A 24,275-nucleotide genomic window follows, 5' to 3' on the forward strand; every position below is an offset into this window, starting at 1 on the left:
TGTATGTAGAGGACAATAAAGTACCTTTACCTTACCTTACCTTACTAGTAAACAATTTGATATCAGATAATCACATTGTCTTACCGAAACATGGCTGTGCCATGAAGAATAAGTTAGGCTAAATGAACCCACTCATCCCAGTCATATTAATACTCAAATTCCTCGAGGCTCTGGCCGAGGAGGGGGAGTTGCAGCCATCTTTGATTCAAGCCTATTAATTAATCCTTAAACCTAAACTAAATTATAACTCGTTTGAAAGCCTTGTTCTTAATCTTCTTCCTTGAATTGAAAAATAAATGAACTGAATTGAATTAATAAACAGATTAGCAGACATATCAGCAGTTTCTCTTCTTGAGGTCACACGAACCAGAGCAGGCTGTGCCTCTCTGCTGCTCTTGATGTTATCTCATATGAAATGTATTAACGGTTATAAAATCATACCCTAAAGTAAAGAAAGAAGACACAGAATTTAATTTAAGACTATTGATTATTTTTACTAGAATGTGAGTGGTCAGTACAGTTATGCTGTAAAAGATATTAAAAATTATTCTGCTGCTCATAATTGCCCGGAAAGCAAAACATTCATCAGCATTTGACAGCAAAGTATAATTTATGTCACTGAGGTACAGAAGTGTATTTAAATAGTGTAGATGAGACAAGTGAATGTGTTGTCATTCTGAACAGTAACCTTTAGTCTGCTTCAAAAGGGATCAGAAATGAATGTTGTTTTGTCCGTCACTCAGACGGCAAAAGTTGCTGCCAATTAAACCATCGTCACTGCTTTTAGTGATACAGTAAGTCTGAATGTTCAAACATACACAGGCTTAAGGCCGTTTTACAGTTGTGCGGAGGGTCCACGCAGAGCTCTCGCCGTAGCCTATGTAAGTGGCCTGATGTTTATACTTGTGCGCTGGTGTGTGCGCCGAGCCACATGTGTGTGTGGGGAGTGTGTGGTAGAGGGAGAAGTGAGAGAGTGACGGCGATTATCTTCGGAGCGAGTACCGACTCTAGAGTCATAGTGAGAGAAACAAAGTGTCTCCCCTGTGTTTTCTGACCAAGGTGGGAAATCTGGAGCAGTAAAAGTTAACTCTCTCCTTGATTTCATGTTGTTTATGGAGAAGGAGAACCAGGAAATGAGCCGGGGGAAATGGGGAAATGCAACGCTACCAAGCCACGGCCAAGTGATGTGTGTCGCCGCGACGTGTAGTTACATTTTTCGAGAAGTGCACGTCAGGCTACGGCGTAGGGTCCGGTGAAGACGCAGAGGGGTCTGCGTCTACGCCGTCGATTCTACGCACAACTATAAAAAGACCTTTAAAGTGGACACAGTGCTCCATACAAAGCTTGCGTCCATTCAAGTGCTTTTAAACATCGAAGCTGCCCTGGACAAACATTAATAGATAGCATCAGGGAAGAACAAACTGCCATCTCCACTTGAACACAGAATCTTCATGAAGAGCACTCTGTACACCAGGTCCAGCATGGTAAACCGTGCATTCAGTCTCAGTGATTTCATCACGTCTGTATGAGATAACCAACATGTGCCAGAGCCAGACGGTTTCCTGCCGTATAGAGTCCATGCTGGCTAGATGTGTTAGCTGTCGTACCAGTCCAGAAAGAGGAGAGAGAAAGAGCACATGACCAAAAAGAACAGGATCCATACCCGGAAGCCAGCGTTGTTTTTGATTGCCTTGTGATAGAAGTAAACAAAGTGACGTTTTACTGATCAAATGTATTAACATCAACCAAAGGAAAAGATAATGTAAAGTGTGAATAGCACATGCAGAACAGATCAGGGATGTTACCTCTCGTATATCCTCGTTGCCTTCTTTGACGTTTTCTGTAGCACCCACAACCAGCTGATGAATACTGTCGATCTCTGTTTCCTGTCACGGAACGCGAGACGGACAGTGAGTTTATGTACAACTTCTTCTCAAAATGAAGAGTCCAAGTGAATGAAATAGCAGGAACTCACCTGTTGCAGGACTTTCTCAGCAAAGATTTCCTGCAGTCGAGAGATCTCCACCACCTTCCCCTCGATTTGTCTGGTGCGCACAAAAGGAAAGCATTAAATATAAAATAGAGTGCCTAGCATATTTAAGCCCTTCCAGATGGCATTAGTAATACAGGGGCAGGTCATTTTCACCTTAGGACTATTTTTGTTCCATCTGGAACAAAAATGTCAGTGATTTTCTCTGGCTACCACAGTAACAATTTAATCTGCAAACACCTATGTCCTTGGGTCATTTTAATCCTGTCTGGATCGGCATCTGGTATTTCACATAATTGTTGTCTTGCTCACCTGGCTTTTCAATCACTAGGGGCGGTGTAATTTAGTGGGAGGGGAAGTGACATTGTGCAACACATTCACAAAAGAGTGTGATTACCACTGTTCCCTGGTAAATCATTTTACCGTTCACTGATTCACAATACTGATGTGTGAACAGAATGAAATCACAGACATCCCCTGGTAATAGACCTGTTGTTCATAACAAGGGAACGTAACGTGTGTGCTGAGCAGGACTCACCTCACTTCGTCCACCAGGCTGTTCATCTCACTCACCAACCTCTGGTTCTCCTGCTCAAACTAGACAGAAATGCACAATAACAAAACATCTTCATCAATAATGCTTAGGTAGATGTCAGACGTTAATTCTGTGTAACTAGGAGATGTGATATGCTGTATCATTTGGACCACAAACCGTCAAAGAGGTCTATCTAGCAAAAAGGCTAAATGAACTTAACTGTGTACTGTGAAAATACACTTCACTGGGTTATTTGTATAATGACAAATATTTCAAAAGTCCAAATGAGTTATTTGGACTCCTATGAATGAATTCTTCCTAAAAACCTCCGTTAATCAATGATTGTGCACTTTGCTGAGTCCTTGTGCATTTAGATGTCGTCTAAGTATAGCTGTACTTTTATGAGACACGCATGAATCATACAGATCTCCATATACTGTATAACATGAATGAAGGTGCCACACCATTTGGATCTCCTCAGGAGAGAGCTCGTCCTCCACTCGGCCCTCCTCCCACAGGTTGACCGGGTTGTTGGGGACCTCCGACACACTCTTCTCTACAGGAAGGAAAAGTAAAAACTCACAATACGTCTTTCACTTTCACTTTGTTCATCTGAATTGCTGATCTAGTTGCTAATTTTCTCTTTGAAAGGACTTTATTTATAGGGCTTTATTTTTCTAACCTCATGTACTGTAAGTTCAGCTTGTTATTCAGTTGTTTTAACTGTGAGCATGAATTCAATAAACAAACTCAAATATAACCCTATGTGTTTTTTTTTAAGATGGATTTATTTTGATGTTGTATCCTTGTAGTCACTTTACATTTCACCACATTTCACAAGAGCAGTCCGTGTTGACATTTTTTCATGATGCAGTCCCAACAACTGTAGGTCATTGCAGCAACACTGCACACAGGGACTAGGTGTGAGGGAATATAAATTGTAGGAATGTGGTGATTAATAATTATGACACATTATACGCCTGAAACTTGTTCAACCACTGAGCCATTCTCATCGGTGCTTGATGAAAATGGCTCATCAAATGGAGTGGGTGCAGAGGGACTTCTTCAAGTAGGAAAACATTATTGTTCTCTGGGAGGGTCAATATACAGCACACATAATATACAGCCAAAGACAAGTGATGAGCCTTTGTGTCATGCAATGTTTTCCCCAGACATTAGACAATATATTTTTTTAGTTCAGTCACGGTTTTAATTATGTGCATTTTTGGTTGAAAATTAGTACAACAAAATGTGCTACATTTACTTTGGGGACTTCAGTTTGTTTCTCTTAAGTGATAATAAGGTTGAGGAAGAAATGTCTTTAACACTCCTACTCAAAAAGTGATATTACAAAATTTATTTTAGAAATTTATTTACTATTTTATTTATATATTACGCTACTTTTGTGAACCCAAGACTTTTGTAAACTCATTTCAAGCACCAAAACAATTGAGTGTAGTTATGTTTTCACAAGAGATTTGAGAAATATTTCCGCTTTAGGGCCAAATGATCTCTTTACACATAGCTCTGGAACAATTTTGGGCATCACTATACAGAAAGCTGAGTTTGTTCTTAACATTTTGATATGAAACACATGGGGATCTGGTTATATGCAAATGAGCAAAGGAAAATTCAAGAAGATATGTGAAAAAAGCCCTTTAGACCTCAGAGGGTTAAGCAGTGTTCATGGTTCACATCATAATCCTGTTAACGTGATAATGACAATGAAGTCAATTTGCTTTTAGACTCGTTATTATCAAACTTAACCAAAAGCTTTATTGTCATAATTAAGCTCTTATTCACCATTTATTAAACTGAAGAATTAATTAAGTGTGAAGACAAATGCAGCTGTTGCCATGCCAGTCTTTTTGGATAAAGATATGGATGCGGATGGTCCTGAGAATGTTAAATGATGTCTAGAGGACGGCAAAGTTTTATCTTTACATATCTCATCTTAAGATTTGTCAGTGTGAACTGTGAAGTGTATCCCTATATATTAACTGTAATTCCCAACAACTTATGGTTTGGATTACATAAACCGGCAGAATTACAATTTAATGGTTGGGATTTAATCAAGTGCCCACAATGAATCATCAGGCATAATGGTGCTGCGCTGAGGCATGGCACTTTACAATTAGAGACTGCAGATAAAACACCAAGATTGGTCCTGCTGCCTTTAGATGGCGGTAGAAATGTAAATAATGAAGAACTTTATACCAACGTAAAGACAGTAGCAGTATCTAATAGAAGTAGATATATATAGTAGTAATCTACACACGCAATAATCACCCATTCATCTTTAATGCAGTACAGACTGCTTTACATGCATTCTTACTATAGTCCCTTTAAAGTTGCATTTTTGACCAAATGTATCTAATGGTGTTTCCTGTGCAATTCTGTCACTATTGCCATATTTTCTTGTTGTGTACAGAATGCAAGGACAAGTGCATTTTACAGGGAACAGAAATAGCTATATACACAAAAATACCAAACCAGCAGAGAACAAGTCAGTAGTATCAGGGTTGCGTTAGTCTCGCTTTGCCAGACCTTCCTCCACAGCGCTGCGGAGGAGGGTCTGGCTAGTCCACACAGCATTCCGGTATGGGAGAAAAACGTGCTCTGGTTTATTGGCATTTCTTTAAACCAATCACAATCGTCATGGGCGGCCCTAAGCGCCGGAAAGAGACACAGAGCGGCTGTTAAATAATCTCAGGAATGGACTTGTTTTGGTGGAACGTGTATGTTCAAAAGTTGTTTTAGTCGTGCAACAGAAAACTCAGATTGGACAGACCTGCAGAGATCTGAGGAGCAGTTAACCATAGTCGTCATAAATCCACCGGAGTTTAAAATTCCAACACAAACAAAGCGGAAGGTAACAGACATTTGGCCGAAAAGAGTGAAATAAGGCGGAATTTCCGGTGGCAATGGAGCAAACCCAGAAGTGGAACGTCGTGGATATAGACTAAGGTTGTACCAGTTTTTGCGTCTCAAGACGACTGACTAACTTACCAGAACTTTCCTCCTTGACAGTCTTCTCCTCTGTAGGCTCCACCTCCAGTGTTTTCGCCACTCGAATGTGGTGTTCTGGTGCCAGTCTGGACCTAAAACCACAGAACACAGGCTCATGCAAATCAGGAGCAAGTTTTTAAAGTATTATAAAGTAAATAATAATAGTTGTGAATGAGGTATGCATATACTCACAGCCTCTTCTTGTCCACCATTCTCTTGACTCTGATTGCTCTCTGTTCAGAGTACAGCTTACATACTCCTTAAAAACAATCAAGGTACACATGATGTTACCATGCAGTTACCATGTTTGCTGAGATATTGGTTCAGTGATTTCAGGTATGCAGCATGCGCATGTTAAAACCAATACAACCAGCCTGCTGGGTTCACACTTACTTAGCCAGTAAATCTCTTAAGGATTAAATAAATGGATGCATACAAAACACCCCATAGAACACAAGGTATAAAAGACATGTGCTGTTTAATTTGTAATGAGTTGCATGAACTCACCTCTCAGATAAATTTCAATGAGGTCCAGCACTGCCCCTCTGTGCTCCTTTATCTGGGCTGATGTCACTTGCTTCACCGCTATGGTGAAAACATGAAGACATTCACTTATTAAAGACAAACTCGCAGGTTTTGGTATAGTGCCAAAAAGTAACAACAAATCCAATTTCCTCTCAGTCTCCTGTTGTTTTGAAAGTTGCATCATGCTTCACAATGCAAGACAAAATAAGCATTATCTGAGAGCCTATTTTACATTTCCAATAAGATTTGTGAACTAGTTCATGTGCTGCACAGTAAAACAAGCACACACCTTCATTGCGTAGCTGCTTGATAGCCTCAGAGCAGGTCCTCATGAAGATCTGAGCATCCTGGTCAATCTGGTCTCGTTCATTGTCTGTCATACGGGTAAGATCTGATGAGATGAGGCTGTAAAACAGACAAGAACAATCACAGTAAGTTTAAATACTTTGTGGGCATGTATCAAAATCTGAACGATTGATTGATATTCAAACAAAGACTCTTAAGTGCACAGCTTTATTAAATGTGGCCTAAATACTGACAGATCCTTCATCCTCCTTAATATTCATGTCTATCTACCTTCAACCACGTCCTGTACTCCTTACATATCCATATTCAACATTATGTGGGGCAGAAACCGTACCCATCATGCACTGGGCAGATGGGAACATTCAAAGTATTGAGTTACGAGTGTCCAATTCACCAGAGCTCATGTTTTATTACTTTGAGCAGAAAATGAAACAATCTGACTAAACATGCACAAACATGAGGAGAACAAGAAACTCCACAGAAGTGACCATGATTGTGACTTCAACATAGGGCATTCTTGATGTCAGGCGGTGGTGTTGTTAAGGCTTAATATTTCCCTCTGGTGGACACATACATGCATAACTAATGTTAAGATCTGGTGATGATTCTATTCTGTAAAGGTGTAATTTGAGTTGTTAGATTGGATTTGTATCTAGCTTGATTGGTTTAAAGTGCTCATATTATGCTTTTTCCCCTTTCCTTTATTGTGTTATATATATTTTTGTGCACATTATACTGTAGTTTTAAAGTCCACCCCCCAAAAAAAACACTATTCACAAACTGCTCCAAACCGCTCTATTGTAGTCCAGCCTTTACTTCCGTGACGAACGTGCATTACTTTGTAACACACGTTATAATGCTCGCCTAGCTGCTAGCGTGGCACGCCCTCATACTCTGCAACTGACTAGGCAGCAGTACTTAATGTGCATGTGCGACTCCCAAAAAATCGTGAACAGAATTGTGATGCCTCACTCTGTAGCTAAAAAAAGAGAGCTCAACACACAGGGTGAAAAGAGGAGCTGCAGCAATGTGTAGTACAACAAACATATGGTGTTTTCTGAAAATGAAACCACATAAACCTATTCTGGTACAACCTCTAAATACAATTATGAACCTGAAAATGAGCATAATATGAGCACTTTAAACTAACTAATTCTTGCAAAAAAATATTCATGTATAACTATAATAAAACTGAAGCTGAAACGATTAGTCGATTGACAGAAAATTCATCATCAACTATTTAGATAATTCAGCAATCAAGTAATTTTTCAAGCACAAAAGCGAAACATTTTCTGGCTTACATTTTTATATGTTTGGGTTTTAGTAGGTTGGTTGTATGCAACAGTTTATTTAAAGATCTTACATTTGGCTCTTGGAAAAAGCAATGGACATTTGTCAATGTTTTTAATAAAACAGATTAATTGACAATGAAAATAACCATTAGTTGCAGTCTCTAAATAAAACAAACATGGAAGAACAAAGATGCAGTGATACAAATTGAACAAGTCATCCATTACCATACGTATGGTGACCTAGAGAAGGATTTTTGGATTGGTTAAGCTACAGTCATAACATGTTAAAACGTATTCCTTTTAAGGACGCCATGAATACGGCTTTTATTTTAACCTTCACCATACTTGGTCTGAAATGACGACCAGCTATACTAATTCTATAAACATTTGGAAGTGTATTCAGTATAATCCATAGTCCATAATTATTCTGTCAGGCAAAGTCACAGTGTGGAGGAAAACGGAAGACAGGAACGGCTGATGGCGAGGCTGACGGTAGACAAGACTTGTGTACATACCACTGGAGACTTCTTGATGGATTTTCCCACCGCTAAATACTGCTGCACTCCACCCATTGACATCTCTAACGTTCAGTTAATGTGTTCTGTTGAGGCTTTATCAACAAACCTAACAAAACATAGGCTACTCCACACACCCACACCTACAGAACACAGAGGGGGCCTTGAAAGGAGGAAGGCCTGGATTAGTCCCAGGGCGTGATTTGTTCTTCACTTGGTTGCAGCTCAATTATTCCAGACAATTAGTCTGGAGCCTGCCGCTACAGACCACCCTACTCGATGCTGACCTTGTGCCAGCAGACAACCCCCTGCAGCACACACACACTGGAGGCATTTTTGATGGTACCTTCAAGGAGCCCTGACTTCTGACCTTTTCTGAATTTAGTCAGAATCAAAGTGTTTGTCTCTTCACTGGCCTCCCCTGCAGCCTTGAAGGGTTTTTGCCGCTGCTGTTGTCGATTGTGGTGGATTACTGCGACTGTTTGGCGAGGCTTACCTTCCGGCGCTCACGTAATCTTTTCTGTGTTGTAGCAGAAAGTCTTTGAGCTTGGTGATGTTCGTGATCTGCCAAGATAAAGTGAGAAGAAGCATTACTTGATTACCTTCATGCCAATGAGTCTGTTTAAATGCCATGCCTCAATTGCACCTTCAAATATGTTAACCATGTCAACACGGCTTATGAAAGAGTTTTTAGACGTGTACCAGGAAACTATTTTCTCCCAACTACATTTAGACAGAGCCAGAGTAAATGTATACTTTTGTATTTATTGGATGTGACAGGCGACCAATGTCTGTCTATCTCTGTGAATTCTCAATATTTGCTTTTGACAATTCATCAAGTCTAGGACGTACAAAAATCAAACCTGCAATTTCCTTGTCAAACAGCTCTCATAAATAAAACCCTGAGTGTATGTGTAGAACAAAAACAAACAAAGGAAACTTAGTTCAATCCAATATTTGCTCCTGTAATTCGGTCAAATATTAAAAAAGACCAAATTGCTTTCCTGTCCACAGAGCTCTGCTGGCAGGGTACAAGTGGGTTTACATACACATAGCAGGCTCTGTTAGATCCAGAAGAAGACAGAACTCAGACAAGCTAAGGATTGAAATATGACACAATGAGTTTGACTGTGACAGCGACCCCAAAGCGTGGGAGATTATTTTGATAGCAACCCTGTCTTCAGCCTTTTCACTCTAACAACCTCAATTATCAAATTGCCTTGGCGTAACCTGGCACCAGCAGTCTAATAATGTTTCTAAACATTCACTCCTAGCGTCACAGTGACCTGAAGCAGTGTTTTATTTGAAAAAAAATGACAAGTTTTTTGACTCAGAAAGTAGGTGTCAAAATAAACCGAGCTAAGCAATTTGTTGGAAACCTAGAACTCCTCCTTTGGTTTAGAAGGTAATTCAGTGACGTATGACACACTGCTGTGGGGCACTAACTCAGGCAAGGGCTGTTAAGGCAAGCCGACCCTTGTAATAATACAATTATTTGAGGTCAAGAGTTAATTGTTGTTCAGAGCAGTTGAGCGTAGAGGGGGGGTTCAGGGGAGAAGAGAACCTTTATTATGGTTTTTCAAAAACATTGTCCGTTATGTAGTGTCTCAGTGAATGAGGAAACTTTGAAGCGAGCTCCTGCAAAACTGATGCCTGCAGTCATACTGCCCAATATCCTGGGTGATCCTGTTGGTTGGAAAGTAGGAGCTATTTAACAAAGTTAGTAATAATGTTTTGCTTCAGTGAATAAATGATGCATTCAGCCATTCCAATGTGTATCTTATTTTTTATTATAAAGATAATTTTTCGGAGCTTTTATGGCCTTTAAAGTGCTCATATTATGCTTTTGGCTTTTTCCCCTTTCCTTTATTGTGTTATCTTTTTTGTGCATGTAATAGGTTTACAAAGTGAAAAAGCCCAAAGTCCACCCCAAAGGGACTGCTCACCAACAGCTCTATTGTAGTCCAGCCTTTACTTCCGTGACGAACGTTCGTCACTTTGTAACACACGTTATAATGCTCGCCTAGCTGCTTGCGTGGCACGCCCTCATACTCTGCAACTGTCTAGCTAGCTGTCCTTACCTAGCCACTGCGCATATGCGACTCCCAACAAAGATGGAATAGAAGTGCGATGCATCACTCTGTAGCTAAAACAGAGAGCTCAACACCCAGGGTGAAAAGAGGAGCTGCAGCAATGTGCAGTAAAACAAAAATATGGTGTTTTTTGAAAATTAAACCATGTAAACCTATTCTGATATAACCCCAAAATGCAATTATGAACCTAAAAATGAGCATAATATGAGCACTTCAATCAACAGGACAGCTTGAAGAGACGAAAGGGGAGAGAAACATGTAGCAAAGGGCTGCGGGTCGGATTCGAACCTGGCCGCTGCCAAGGACTCCGCCTACATGGGGCACACACTCTACTGGGTGAGCTAGAGGTCGCCCCTCCAATACGTATCTTACAGTAGAGACAAATAAGACAGTTGTTGTGAAGTTTTTTTTATCCAAAATTGTTGTTCGTTGTAGGATCTTAGCATGTGCTTCAATTATAGTCTTCTGTGATCATTTTTATTGGTGTTTCATCTAGGAGTGTTAGGCTATATCTCAACTCCTCCACTCAAGTCTAATGACTCTGGTCTAAACAATTTGCTGAATAATTAATTTAAGTCAACTAACCAAAAATGAATTGGCAACTATTTTGCTAATAAGTACTTTTTTTAAGAAGAAATGGTAACAAAAAAAACCACAGGCTCCAGCTTCTCAAAAGTGAATATTTTATAGTTATCTTAGTCATAATTGAAGCCCATTTTTGAGTTTCAGTAATTCTCCGTTTTTGAGACTACCTTGGCCTGCCACAAAGTGGAAAATATAACCTCTTACATGGCATGTCTAATTTATCTTTTACCTATAAACTATATTTTTGGCTTGCAATTAGCATTTTATTTATGTACAAACTATATTTGTCTGCAGAACTCTGTCCATGGTACTGCACCTTTTTGACCAGCAGGCAGTGCTAAATCCACAGCTTTGGAACATCAGACACACACAAAAAAAAAAGCTTGCATCTGTGTGTGTGTGTGTGTGTGTGTGTGTGTGTGTGTGTGTTGTCGGGGTGCCGGGGAGTGTTAAGAGTGCTGCTCTGGGGGTTGAGCTGTCTCCTGTGTGTATACATTGGAGCTCAGATTCCCAGCACAACCTCAAGAGTTTGCAGGGGGTCAGAGGGATCAATTGCTCTTGTAACTTAAGACCCTAAAGAGCAAGTAATTCTCCAACAATGAGGAAGGGGGTGGCCTTGTGCATGCGGCTCACCGTGTATGTGTGTATGTAGCGTGTGTGTGTGTGTATACGTGCAACCGTCATAGGTGTGTGTGAGGCAGAGCTCGCAGCGACGGCAGAAGGAGACAGTCTGCCGGGCTACATCTAATCTCGTCATCATCAAGGACCCTGACTTTACCTCCTCGTTTTCTCCTTCCCCCTGTTTCCCTCAAGCCCAGATTGAGCCCAAACAAACCATCAGGGGGGATTATTATGAGGAAGAAAAGAGAAAAGGCTTAGCTAGCAGATTTCTAAAGAGCTTGGACGGCTCTTTGTTTTGTTAAATCCAGGTAACTGACAGAGTTTGATGATGACTGCCCTGCTTTGGTTTAAGTCCCTGTGTGTCCTGACCGAGGGCTATCCATACTGACGCCATGCTATGTTATGTTTAGGTATGTGGGCCTGATACAGAGAGGATGCTTCAGTGGAGAGGACCCTGCCGCATGCTGATTTTATTATCATGTTTATGTCTGACTCTCTAATGGGTTCAGTTTTGTCTTCTTATGACTATTTGCAGTTACAACGCTTTAGTCAGCTCTTTAAACAAACAAAAAGTACCATCAAAGAAAACTTTGATGATTATATGAACAGGGTCTTTGACCTTTTTTGATGTGTATTACTGTGTTTTGATATTTACTGGATAAGTCAAAGCCGTATTAAGCAGCACTTGTATACAGTCTGGGTGTTTGTTCATTTTTGATCATGCAGGTCAGATCGTGCATGGATACAACATGTCAACTTAAAATCCAAACACTGAGGCACATCAGTGGAGACATTGTGTGTTGTCAAGTGTAGGGGTGGGGGTGAAAATCCACAGCATAGTATTGCGATATTTTCCGTGGCAATACTGTATCGATACACAGACGCCAAGTATCGATCTATTATTATGTGTTGGTCTGCTTGACAATCCCATGCAGCAATAAAAGTGAAGTGAGATGAACAAACGGAGAATTTTTTATTTATTTAGATAAAACAGATGTTGACAAAGTTTCCTTTTTGGAACATCATTTGAAATTGGGGAAAAATTTGAAGTTGGAAAAAAGGTAATAAATTGCAATATATCGCAGAATATTGCAATATGTTTAAAATCGCAATAAGCAGAAGCAAGAGGTCGCAAGAGGGTGACCTCACCAGTGAGACAGGTCTTGCAGTCTGTTTTGGACAAAAATTCAATGGAAACTACAGCGCTGTATTTTGAAGCAACTAAATCATATTTCAACAATCAATTTAATGAGAAACAGATGCATTGGTTGGGGCGGTTACGTTTAGGCTAACTCACAAAAAACCTGAACACCACAGTAGACAAAATAAATGAATAAAAACAGAGGCAATGTTAAAGGGTAGTGAGACATCAAGCGACAGGTCACAATCAGATAGACAAAGCCGGTTATTTGATAAAAGCAAGCATGATTATGTAATACTGTGATAGTGTTTGTGATTCCTGCTATGTATTCCTGAATAATCAGAGCGTGTTTTACAGTCGCATGATCTGAAGTCTGTTAATCAGGTAAATCAACAGGTTCCCTCCCTTCCTCTTCCTTGTTTCCGTCTATTCAGATTCACCAGCATGCTGGTGGTATCAATGCAATATACAGTAACTGATTTGCTCCAAAATCAAGCCTCACTTAAGTGTAAAATCTAAAAATTGTACACACACACACACACACACACCTTTATTAATGGTGTTTTTGATTTCTGTCAAGTAATTTGAACTGTGTGTGTGGTGTGTGTGTGTGTGTGTGTGTGTGTGTGTGTGTGTGTGTGTGTGTGTGTGTGTGTTTAAGTGAATTGGTTGTTTCAGGTCAGCAGTAGCAAATATATAAAAAATTATGACATGCTTTAAATTCATAAATGTGGATATTGTAGTCACGATGGCAATATGGAAAACATCAACGCTGGATAATTCTCAGTAACTTGTGCCATTTTCCCCTGTCCCTGCCATTTTGAATCAAATAATAATAACAATAATAACTCATGATAATGGGCATAACAACTGATGCTAGATATAAAGTACTTTAATAAGTAGCTTTGTATTTAAAAAAAAAAATGGTGGCCCCCAAGATTCAATTAAATTGCCAAGACAAACCAGGATGGGTGACAATCCAAGTAATCCCATATCATGTGGAATAAAAAAATGCACAATTATGAGTAAACAGCAGATGGTGATATGACAACGTTCCTTTCATGGATGGTAAATTGCTGAATTTGTAAGGGGACTTCTGGAAAAGAAAACACTTTCACTCTGAACAATATGTCAAATTTGGTGTCAAAAAGTGATGGCAGAGGTTAGACAACTGCTGTAAAGACAAAAACCAGAGGAATTGCATGTACAAATATATCCACATCAGCATCTGATGTGAAGCCGTATAATATGAGCAACGGAGAAAGCAACTATAAGCAAAATGTGTGCGCCTGGAAACAACAGACATTTCAGCAGTGCAGATGTCAAACCAGAGTAACTCTAAAACTATTTTTCTGTTGACCTTTGCCATAAACAATGCCTTTTTACACTAATGAAAAGTAAACAATATGTTTACTATAAGTTAAACAACATTATCTGCTTTGGTTTCACTTGATGCATTAAATATCAATGTGAAATGACTATACATAATTAATACCTCATGTCCTATTGCACGAACATCTTAATCTAGAACAAAAAGAACAAGTCTCTAAGTAGAGGAGCACACATCTGTTGTAGTTTCATGGTTCAGACTCTGTGTTTTGAAGTGTCAGGGTCAAGTATGCAGCCTGCTGTCATCTGCATTGGTAGTATTTCAGTGATTGTAATTCACAATAACTAAGATGTCTAATGACAAAGCTTGACAGCATTCTTCAAAAAGCGCCAACAGCCACTGCTTTAGTCTTGCTACATGTTTAAATGTTCAAATGTAGCCTTGTCTATTGAGCTCAACGTTGCTTTTGTTCCACTACTTTGTCTGCAGAGTATCTGGTGTCCATCTTGTGATTTAGGTTTGACATACATCTGTTAATCTGCATTTCACCACTTTTTCCTCTTTTATTTTCATTTTCACAAATCATGCAAAAGCATTTTGTTGCACGCAGTGAAACAAAATCAAGATTGTGCTCAGGCCTGACAGCAGATGCCTCCAAATTCAATTTGCCTGGCTTTCATGGGAAAACAGAGCAGAGATTAGGCCAACTGGTAAAGAGACAATTTAGCAGCATGTTCATCTCAGGATGATCCTTGCAAATCCCTTCCCCATGACTGAATTCCCGACTGAGTTTAGTCCTTTGACAGCTGTATGCCAGCATGTTTTTACCTGTGTGCCAATGTTTGTGACTTGTGTCGAAATTAAAGGGGAAGGTTTTCAAGTCTCTTGGGGTTGGAGAGATTATTCCACTTTTACCCAACCATATGTTTTTGTAAATAATATTACATGAAATTAATATAGATTGCACCCTTCCACTGAATTTGCAATATAATGGGGTTCATATCAGACTTCACTTTGTTTAATGAGACAATATCATCAACAGTCAGAATTTAGCCGTTATATTTACTATATGAATGATTGTTTTTTATTCTCTGAAAATGTATTGGCCCTGTGCAAGGCTTTTTTGTGAATATTCAAGTAGGTACATTTTACCTACGAGACTTAGGCTTTGTGCTTCTACCATAAATGTTTTAACTTGACCGACAACAACTTTTATTTTAAGAAAAGGCCTTTCAAAATTGTCAAGACAAAAAGAAAATATTTCTACACTTTCATACTTTATTCCCTAAATGAATGACATTAATGCAAACTCATAAATGTCATTGCTGTATTCCATTTGCTGCTGTGGCTGACTGTACACTATCTGTCCAACATGGCCTGTTAAACGCAAAAGATCTGCCAATATGCTCCAGTTTTATCTGCATGACAACATTAACAGAATCATAAAAATGATCCTTCACATCATTTTAAAGTGTGGTCTCCATCTTTGAGTGTGCCACCATTGATTTGACATATCCCAGTGTATTTGATTGGGGAAATATGTTACTTTCATGTTCATAATCAGACACTATTTGGACTGATATAGTCCAGAGTACCCCCAAAACATAACTTTGAACAAACATTTTGGACTCGGATCACTGACGAAAAAATAAAGTAAACCAGATTCTAAACTAAATGTTTTTGAGAATATTCAAGCATAATTTTTCAATGTGAAAGTTGTCATACTCTAAGAGCACAACATACTTTTTGGTGCTGGCTGATGGCCAGGGTTTCTAAGAAAACACTGACAGAAGGAGCCAACTTTGGAATACCAATACTGAAGGCACAGTGGGGAGCCAAACACTATTTTCTACACACAATTTACCAATTTTAAAGTGACCTCCTCCATTTAAACTTGAGAAGGGCAGCATGCTGTGGAGAGAGACGAGGTGAGCGGTGAAATGGAGATCACAGTGCCCCAAACCGACCCCTATGAGGTAAAAGATTCCCCAAACCAAACCCCACCCTGTAAACACTGGCCCTCTTATTAGTCAATCAAGCCTTTTTTGCCTTGAAAGAAGCTACATTTCCTTTCTCATTGAGCTGCTTTTTGAGTGGGAAAAGCCTCACAGGACCACTGTGTATTTGTCAACTTTGATGTTTTCTTTCTATTTTTGTGAAGCTTCAGTGGGAACTTGGAGAGTTATGCATGTCTTGAAGGGCACCCACATCTGTTGTGCATTAGGTGCCGGCCGTCAACATTGTTACTGGGGACCTAATTTAATATTTTCTCTGTTTTGATCTTCCACCTTTAATCACTGGCTCTTGGGAGGATCGGCTTTCCCCAAGAAATTGTTCGAGAGCCGAAAGAAAATGTTATTGCAGCATGTTTATGGAATAATACATTTGAAGAGGGGACTTGGACAAAAAATGTTGCCTCTGTGAGTCTGTACAGAGAAGAATGGATAGTTGAGTTGTGGGTGAAAACCGCGACATAACTGTAGCAGTCAGGACATTCCAAACTCGCAATTTCAATTTCTACAAAAGCTGCTTCACCGAGATGGTTTGAGATTATATCTGCAGCGTGAGGAAGACAGCGGTAGGGGGGGAGGAGAGCAGAGGGCAGGCACCACAGGATAGGTTTGGGTTTCTTTGAATCAGCACCACTGCTTTTATGAAACCACCATTTCTAATATTAACGTAACAGAACACAACAAAAACCTGGTTGTGCAGGGCTGCTGCAACTGGGCTCATGTTTGCCTCAGACTGATGGTTGACATCAGGTACAACTTAACGTCCTGACTCCCCGAGGGAAACGTAAAGTGGTTCTTCAAGGTGCCTTTGAAGAGGTTTGTGTTCACGATATTCATGTCAGGCCAAGGACTTCTGGCTGTAGAAGCAACACTCATGACAAGGAGCAAAGCCTTTTAGTTGCCAATGATCCATCTCCTACTGCCAACCATTGATGATGTCTCTGTACATTTAATGGAAGAATAAAATTTGAGATGTTTTGTGAAGTTTCCTGAACTAATTAAATGGCAATGTTGCCTCTCCTACCAAGTTTTTAGGGTCGGTGTCCCATGGCAAGAGGTTCAACAGAACTTTTCTTCACCAAGTTATGTGAAACTTCCTCAATTAAATGAAGAAATCATGTTCAAGACACTGTACGCTGTAAGTCTTTAAACAGAGGTACGGAATTACAACCTGTAGTTGAAGATTGAACCCGTTTTAATTAGGGCAGGACATTTTAAGAAAACTCGCCACGTCTTTTTTAATCTAAAGAAAGTGAGGAGAATGTTCTTTACTATTTTTTTTATAATGTTTCAGATTATGCAGCCTAAAGTCTAGGTCACATTGGGCAATTTTCCGGATCGATTCAAAGCCCAGAATCCAGGCCTGTCAGTGTTGGGGGAGCAGTGGCGCTCGGACCTGACAGCTGGCACAAAATATTCTGGGCTCAAAAGGGCTAAGTCTGGCCAGTTGGCCCAATGTGATTTGTTTTTCGAACAACTTAGCTTTTGTCTTCCCAGATCTCAAGCAGAGCAGTCATTTATTCTGTACACACTGGGTTTTAAAATAGTCTGACTGAGGTTCAAGTAAAAATAGTGTTATGTTATTTAAGTAATCTTTATTTCTCTGTGTACAGTAGATGACATTTTGGAAGGGATTTATCTTCAGAAGTAGACTGACTTTAGTTATTCTGTAATGTTATTTGCAGTCTTTAGTCCACACAGTTGAGTATTTATTGATGCGAATTGCTACTTGAAAATAATAATAATATTAATAATTGCTGGCCATGATTTGCTTACATTTGCACTGTAGACAAAACATGTGTGACACAAAGTTGTATAAATATGTGCCAAAAGGGTTGACATTAGATTAACTGCCAAGACCAAATGCCAACTGTAAGATTTTTTAATCTCCAACCATGCCACATTTGCTAACTGCAATTTACACCTTAATGCCAGAACAGTGGCTACCAGGCACGATGAGTTAGAGAAACAGACAGCGTGTTAAAAGAAAAGCAGACATAACGTTCCAACGTGACATAACTGACCACAACGATGCGGTGAAAGACAGACAAAAACAGACCATTGTGATGTGGAAAGCATTTGTTTTGAATACCTGGAATGAACCAGTGCGTCACTAATACACTTTGAGGAAAAGTAATTTCCTTTTTGAGTAGATAACTAACAAATTCACAGGGAGGAAAATAAAGCTCTGACTCACTTAGTAATATGATTATGGTTTCAGATTGGATGAGTGCTTGGAAAATTATTAAAGTACACATTAGTCAAGAGTAGACCATAATGTTAATATTTATCCTGTATAAAACAGTGAAATTGTTTCTTTAACATGCGTATGACCATAGAAATTATGTTTACAAAGCCACAACAGGTTGGAATTTGGTTTATTGAATTTTGTACCACCTTGAATATAATTAACCATCTTAAAGCAAATACATTCTCACTGAATCAATTTTGGCACCTCAGACATGACAATGCTGGAGCATTTAATAGGCCTATCTGCAGTTATTTTGTCCTCTCCAGTGCATACTACCATTATGTAACAGGATCTAAATAGGAGGCTCCTATCTTCAGAACAGCACAATAATCAGAAGAGTAAAATACAATACAGCTGACACATTAACACACTCCCTCCAACTAAACCTATGCATACAGCAGTTACGAAGATGAATCACATTAGTGTTGGCCATTAAGATATCTACTTTAAGATTATATGACAGCTGCCAGAGATTTTGCTAGACCTTTTATAGCAAGATATCTACTTTAAGATTATATGACAGCTGCCAGAGATTTTGCTAGACCTTTTATAGCAAGGTATCTACTTTAAGATTATATGCCAGCTGCCAGATATTTTGCTAGACCTTTTATAGCAAGGTAGCTATCCCTTTAATATCTCGGGGGTGTATTAGGCAATGTTAGAAATCAATGAGCATGACTGTTTTGAGGCAATACTGGATTTTATGATTTTAGCAGCAATGTGGCGAAGTCCCTTGATTTGTCAGATGTTTAATTAATGTTCTATACAATCGTATAAAATATATATATATATTATATTATATCCATATTGCCAACTCCTAACTCCCATATAATTAACGTTGCATTCAATGTAGTTATATATGTTATATACACTACTGAGAGAGGCCTTGCTAACTGTGAACATCTGGTAATATATACAAAACTTAGCTAAGCATTGCGTTTCAGTTTCACCAAGCATGTCGGAGAATTGCCTTACTTGCTGTTCACATTTCCTATGCTCACTGCTGCTTCTACATTACAGCATGAGTAACCACCACTAAAACAGTCCAGTATTTACTGTCATTACACGTAACATCAGTTTGTGTCGATGCTAGCCCAGTTAGCTAAAGTTAGCTTGAGCAGGAACACTCACCACTTCTTTCGCCTTCGGAGAGAAGCCACTCTTGGGTCTGCTTCTCTTGAAAATTTCATCTTTGGCAGAGTCAAAGCCTATTCCAATCGCTTTGTTCCTGGTTTTTACTGTCTTGACACTGGCTTTGAAAAGTAAAGTTATATCCACAGCCATTTCAGCGCAGCTGCAGCGCAGGGACCGCTGTAAACAAACTGACACGTCACCAACAGACAACGTCATTGATCTGCGACGCTTTGGATTTTCCCTGAGACGGAGAAGAAAGCCTTACATTTCACCTTAAGGTTTTATCAGTAATTATTTATTGTAGCGTGTACTGTACCTCATAGTATTTACATCCTGCAAAGGTCTGACGTGCTGTCAAGTTACTCTTCGTCTTGATTGAGTTCCAGGTAGCGAAAATCTTACAATTTAAAAACATCTTAAATATAATAACTTAAGTTTAAAAAGACTTAAGTAGAAAGCTTTACCTTTCAATTAGATTATCATGTTCAAGTATGGTGACATTCGTGTTGAATTATCTGCACTGTATGCATGTGCTATAAGGATGTAATGTCAGCTAATCAATCTCTCTCTCTCTCTCTCTCTCTCTCTCTCTCTCTCTCTCTTTCTCTCTTTCTCTCTCTCTCTCTCTCTCTTAGAAAAAAGCCCTTACAACTTCTTGAAAGGATGTCCAGCAAGAAGCGAAAACCTAACTGGACAGACCAGGAGTGTCTTCTTCTTGCTCAGTTAATGCAGGAGAGAAAAGACATAATCAGAGGGAAGTGCTGCACTGGAGTTTCAATACAGGATAAAAGACAAGCCTGGGAGGAAATATCCCAAGCCATCAACACTGCGTTTCCACAGATTCAGCGTACAGTTTCTGACTGTAACAAAAAGTGGGAAAATCTGCTGGCAAAGTCAAGGGAGGAGATCAAACGACAGAGAAGGCAAGCGGGCATAGGTGAGAAAATATTTCTTAGCAACAAAAAGTCTTACAAATTGGTACTATTAAATCTACAGTCTAAGACTGGTGAAATAAGCCTTGAGGGTGGATACATGGGGATAGCTGCAGAAAAATACACTTTCATCATCAGTGTTTGTGTAGAATTTACGGTATTGTGTTTATTATTAATGAATGCATGGCATGGGTTTTCATTCACAGAGGGCCTGTCTCTTGAACAGTTCGGTACTGTGACTCAAGTAGTGATTTCTGTGATGAACCTGTCAGACATGTTGCAACAGGATAGGAAAGACTCTTCAGTCTCAGAGTTGGTGGAAACTCAACTAAACAGGTAATATATTTTTGATTTATTTATTTGGTAAATATTAGTATTTGTGGCTCGACTGAATTAAAGCAGAACTTAATTGTAAATAGTAATTTATTGAACATCTGTTATTGGGGTCCGATCACCCCAGTTGCAAAACAAGCAGTATTTTCTCACCCCACTTATTGTCCTGGTCATATTTGGGTTAGCCACAAACTTCACTGTGAACAGTTTTCATTTTAACCTTTTCTTCCAGATAAATAGTCCCTATTAAAACTATCCACATGATTATTTAGAGTAACAGGAACTTTGTTTCTGGAAAGAGATGCTGCCATTAATTTATCAAATGTAATTTGTCAGTGCTGCACACTAAAAACAAAATCCAAAGTGTAATCTTAGCATCTGGACAAATTAAACCAAATCTATCTATGTGTCTGGATATCACTAGAGGCAAGTGAAAAACCAACTATAAACCTTAAGGATGAAATGCAAATTCTTGTCAAACAAAATCACTGACACACTTTTTTTTCAGCTGTGATGAAAATGGAAATGAGCACACAATAGATGAAAGATTCTCAAACAAACATCCACTGAGAGAGCTTGAACTCCCGGCATATCCAGATCCATCCACTTCTCCAGCAAAACAAAAAACGGCAGCATCCACTGACGTCCCTAAATCACTCGCAGTGCATTTTAGTGCACATCGTGCTGCTGGCTTTGCTGCTTCCTCAGAACACCTAGATACCCCCTGCTCTACTTCCTCACTGCAAAACTTTGCTGAGCGAATGGATTTGGAAATGTCTGTGCTGAGAAGACAAGAGGCAGTCCTCAAGCTGCAAGAGGAATATTACACACTAAAAATTGAGCTGATGAAAAAGAAAATGGAAGAGCCACTTTCAAAGGACTGAAGTAGCTGTAGAGAACGACCTGTTGCACCTGTTTGTGACTTTGTGCCTGCCTCTGAAATGTGTACATTCATGTCAACGAATATTCAAGCAATATTAATAATTTATATCTGTAATGTTTTTTGTATAGTGAAATACTAAAACAGCACATTTGATTTAGTTGGATACACATTCCATACTCTATAGACTGAGAAATATTGATTAGGTTTGTCTGGTCACACTTCACAATGCCACAGCCAAGCATTTATAGCAAATTTGCTTTTTGATCCTTGCTTTTTGGTCAGCTCTTCCTTTCATTGTGAAAAAGAATTTGCCGATCGTTTCACCCTTCTGATGATGTCTTGTAATACAAGTCTGCTGTCCCATCATTTCAGTAAAACTGTATTTATTAGTTAATTTTCATCCTTGTTTTTCCCCAATTTGTGATGGTCAAAGACCTTTTTTTACAGCTGACATTTTGACTTATTATAACAGGAACAGCACAGGTGTAACTTATAACATTAATTATGACACCATACCATTGAAGTGTCCCTGTAAACCCAGGGAGCCACCATACACAGTACCATGAGCCTGGAAAAATTGCATTAATATCTGAAGTATTCCCTTTGTCACTGCAAACTCCACTGTTGGCTAGTATGGGTAGAGTGACAGCCAGCTCTGATAAGAGGATGTCTTATTGGGGCGAATAACACTGTTTTGTCTAAGGGCTTTTTTAATGCATTTTGCTGGCTTAAGTTTTCCTGCTGTATTCTGCTTGGTTGAGTCCATCAGTACGCTGTATTTTCTGCAGTCTGCAATGTTTATTACTGGGGTGTAGTCTGTAACCTGAGCTAACGACACAATGATATCCCATCAACCACCACTGATCCAAATTCGAGATTGTCCCCTTTGATGGCAGTTAACTCTCTGTCTTTTGGCAGGACTTACTTGAAACAGTCTGTAGGAATGTCATGCATCTTGATCTGATGAAGAGCAATTACATGGGAGGGAGCTGTTGCCTTTGAGGTAGAAGCTTACCTGCCACACCCTGCAGGCTTACAAATAAGCCTCTGGACACATCCCAAACGTGTGAGAATGTTCCCTTTTCTTCTGTCCTTCTTCTCGTGACATACTGTATGCTCTGACAGGATTTGACAGGTGGGGGTGGATAGAGGAAGCTTTGGCCATGATTTTGAATGAACTCATCCAGTTTGCTTTAGTTGGCATTATGTCAACGAGACAAATAGAAGAAGCCTTTTAAGATCCCAGAAGAAAAGATATTTGGAGTTGGTGCCAGATAGATGTTTGACTCAGGTCCAAAACATTGCACTTTCTTTTTTGTTGCACAATGTCATGTTTCTCAAATTAATCAACAAAAAATAGCCTACATACTATTCCTATTTATTGTCAAATAAATGGTAAATAACATGTTATTATTTTAATGTAGGCTGGATGATATGTTATTGACAATAGCTCACAGAAATGTCCAGGGCAATATTATGACATTGCTAATGTTGGTTGGCACTAGCAACCTGCTGGGCAACATGACATCATGACTTCGCGTAAACATACATGGAACTTTCCTAAAGCCAAGTGGTGTGTTATCTGTATGCATTTTGAGCTATCCGCTGAGCCATATGTCTACGCTGTATACAGTGGATGGCAGTCTGCAACGTCACAGCGTAGCCACGTGGCGTGTTATCGCGAGGCTACGGTTGGGTTTAGGAAAAGAACAAATGTGAAACAGAAACATCACACGCAGGACGCAATCCCCGCTCTCCTGGGTGTAAGTAGTATGGGTAGAGTGACAGCCATGTGTTTCCTTTGACTTCCCTCTATATTGATATACAATGATGAGAGTATAGTTTATACTTATGAGTACAACGAGAAAAGCTCACATAACCTTGAATTATTTCCTAGGTGAATGCCGTGTGCCATATTACTGTGGAAGTACAACTACTACATTTTCAAATTCTTGAAATCAAAGTTATTCTTTGTAGGAAGTATAATTTAGTTTAGTATATCTGGCAGCGAAGTCCAACTCATATGTATAGTTTTACACTGTGAGAAATGTAGTTTATTTGCTGATTCATGCCATTTACTCCTAAGTGCGAATTTGGAAGCTGTAAATGTTTGACATATACCAATCTACATATTTATTTAAATTTAACTTGGTCATGCCAATGTAAGTGAAGCTACAAAAATGTCCTGTCTAGACAAATGTAGTAATTTGTGCGTAATATTTCTCATAAATCCGTTTATTTGTAAGTGATGGGGGTTGGCACCCAGATGTAAGGAGTGGGGCCCAGAGTGTTGAATAAAAGTCTGTTATTTGCTGTGTGGTTTGCTCATTTCCTTTGTTAGTGTTGTGCCAGACTGTGTTACAACCGAGTGCTGTGACTGTCTCTCCTTTTCTGCCGCCTCAGCATTAACTCCTCGTCATTTCTTTTCATTCACTCTTTTAGCTTTGACTGTGGAAAGAGAGCTTTTCAAGGACGAAGGTTATAGGCACAAAAAGGCATGGCTGCATTTATGATACTTAGTGTGTTGATATGAGGAGTCTAACTGATCATTAAAGTTTCCTAACTTTTATCTTACCCCGGGATAAGACACACTAATTGAGCTTGCTGCGAGCATTTACAGTAATGGGCTAGAATGGCAAAAAGGATGACAGGTTGCTACTGATTTTGTCTAAACATGTTACGATCACAGGTTTTTTTCCCAAATGATGAGTCTTTTCTCAGATCATGTTCATTCTCCAATACAGTGGTTCCCAACCTTTTTTGTCTGATATACCCCCACGGCCCTTTC

At 39.3% G+C, this 24,275-nt stretch overlaps 2 protein-coding genes across 3 annotated transcripts; one reads left to right on the top strand and one right to left on the bottom strand.

The window, feature by feature from the left end:
- Positions 1-1,196: 1,196 nt before the first annotated feature.
- On the bottom strand, positions 1,197-19,543 carry stx18 (syntaxin 18). Of its 2 annotated transcripts, none has more exons than XM_039799017.1 (11): positions 19,337-19,543; positions 8,669-8,736; positions 6,349-6,464; positions 6,042-6,119; positions 5,727-5,793; positions 5,535-5,626; positions 2,990-3,081; positions 2,529-2,587; positions 1,976-2,045; positions 1,806-1,886; positions 1,197-1,690 (listed from the first exon to the last, which is right to left on the bottom strand). In XM_039799017.1, the coding sequence occupies exons 1-11, from the start codon at positions 19,487-19,489 to the stop codon at positions 1,595-1,597; spliced, it is 972 nt and encodes a 323-aa protein (XP_039654951.1). In that variant the 5' UTR covers positions 19,490-19,543; the 3' UTR covers positions 1,197-1,594. The 2 variants fall into 2 exon arrangements, with proteins under 2 accessions (XP_039654951.1, XP_039654952.1); XM_039799018.1 differs by having other exon boundaries at positions 1,591-1,722.
- A 20-nt stretch (positions 19,544-19,563) lies between these two features.
- On the top strand, positions 19,564-22,124 carry LOC120558115. Its single transcript, XM_039799019.1, has 4 exons — positions 19,564-19,725; positions 19,975-20,276; positions 20,478-20,607; positions 21,113-22,124. Exons 2-4 carry the CDS (start codon positions 20,003-20,005, stop codon positions 21,486-21,488), a joined length of 780 nt encoding a protein of 259 aa, XP_039654953.1. The 5' UTR covers positions 19,564-19,725; positions 19,975-20,002; the 3' UTR covers positions 21,489-22,124.
- The last annotated feature ends 2,151 nt before the right edge of the window (positions 22,125-24,275 follow it).

This window comes from Perca fluviatilis, chromosome 4 (genome assembly GCF_010015445.1).
Source record: "Perca fluviatilis chromosome 4, GENO_Pfluv_1.0, whole genome shotgun sequence".
In the NCBI taxonomy this organism is placed as follows: Eukaryota; Metazoa; Chordata; class Actinopteri; order Perciformes; family Percidae; genus Perca; species Perca fluviatilis.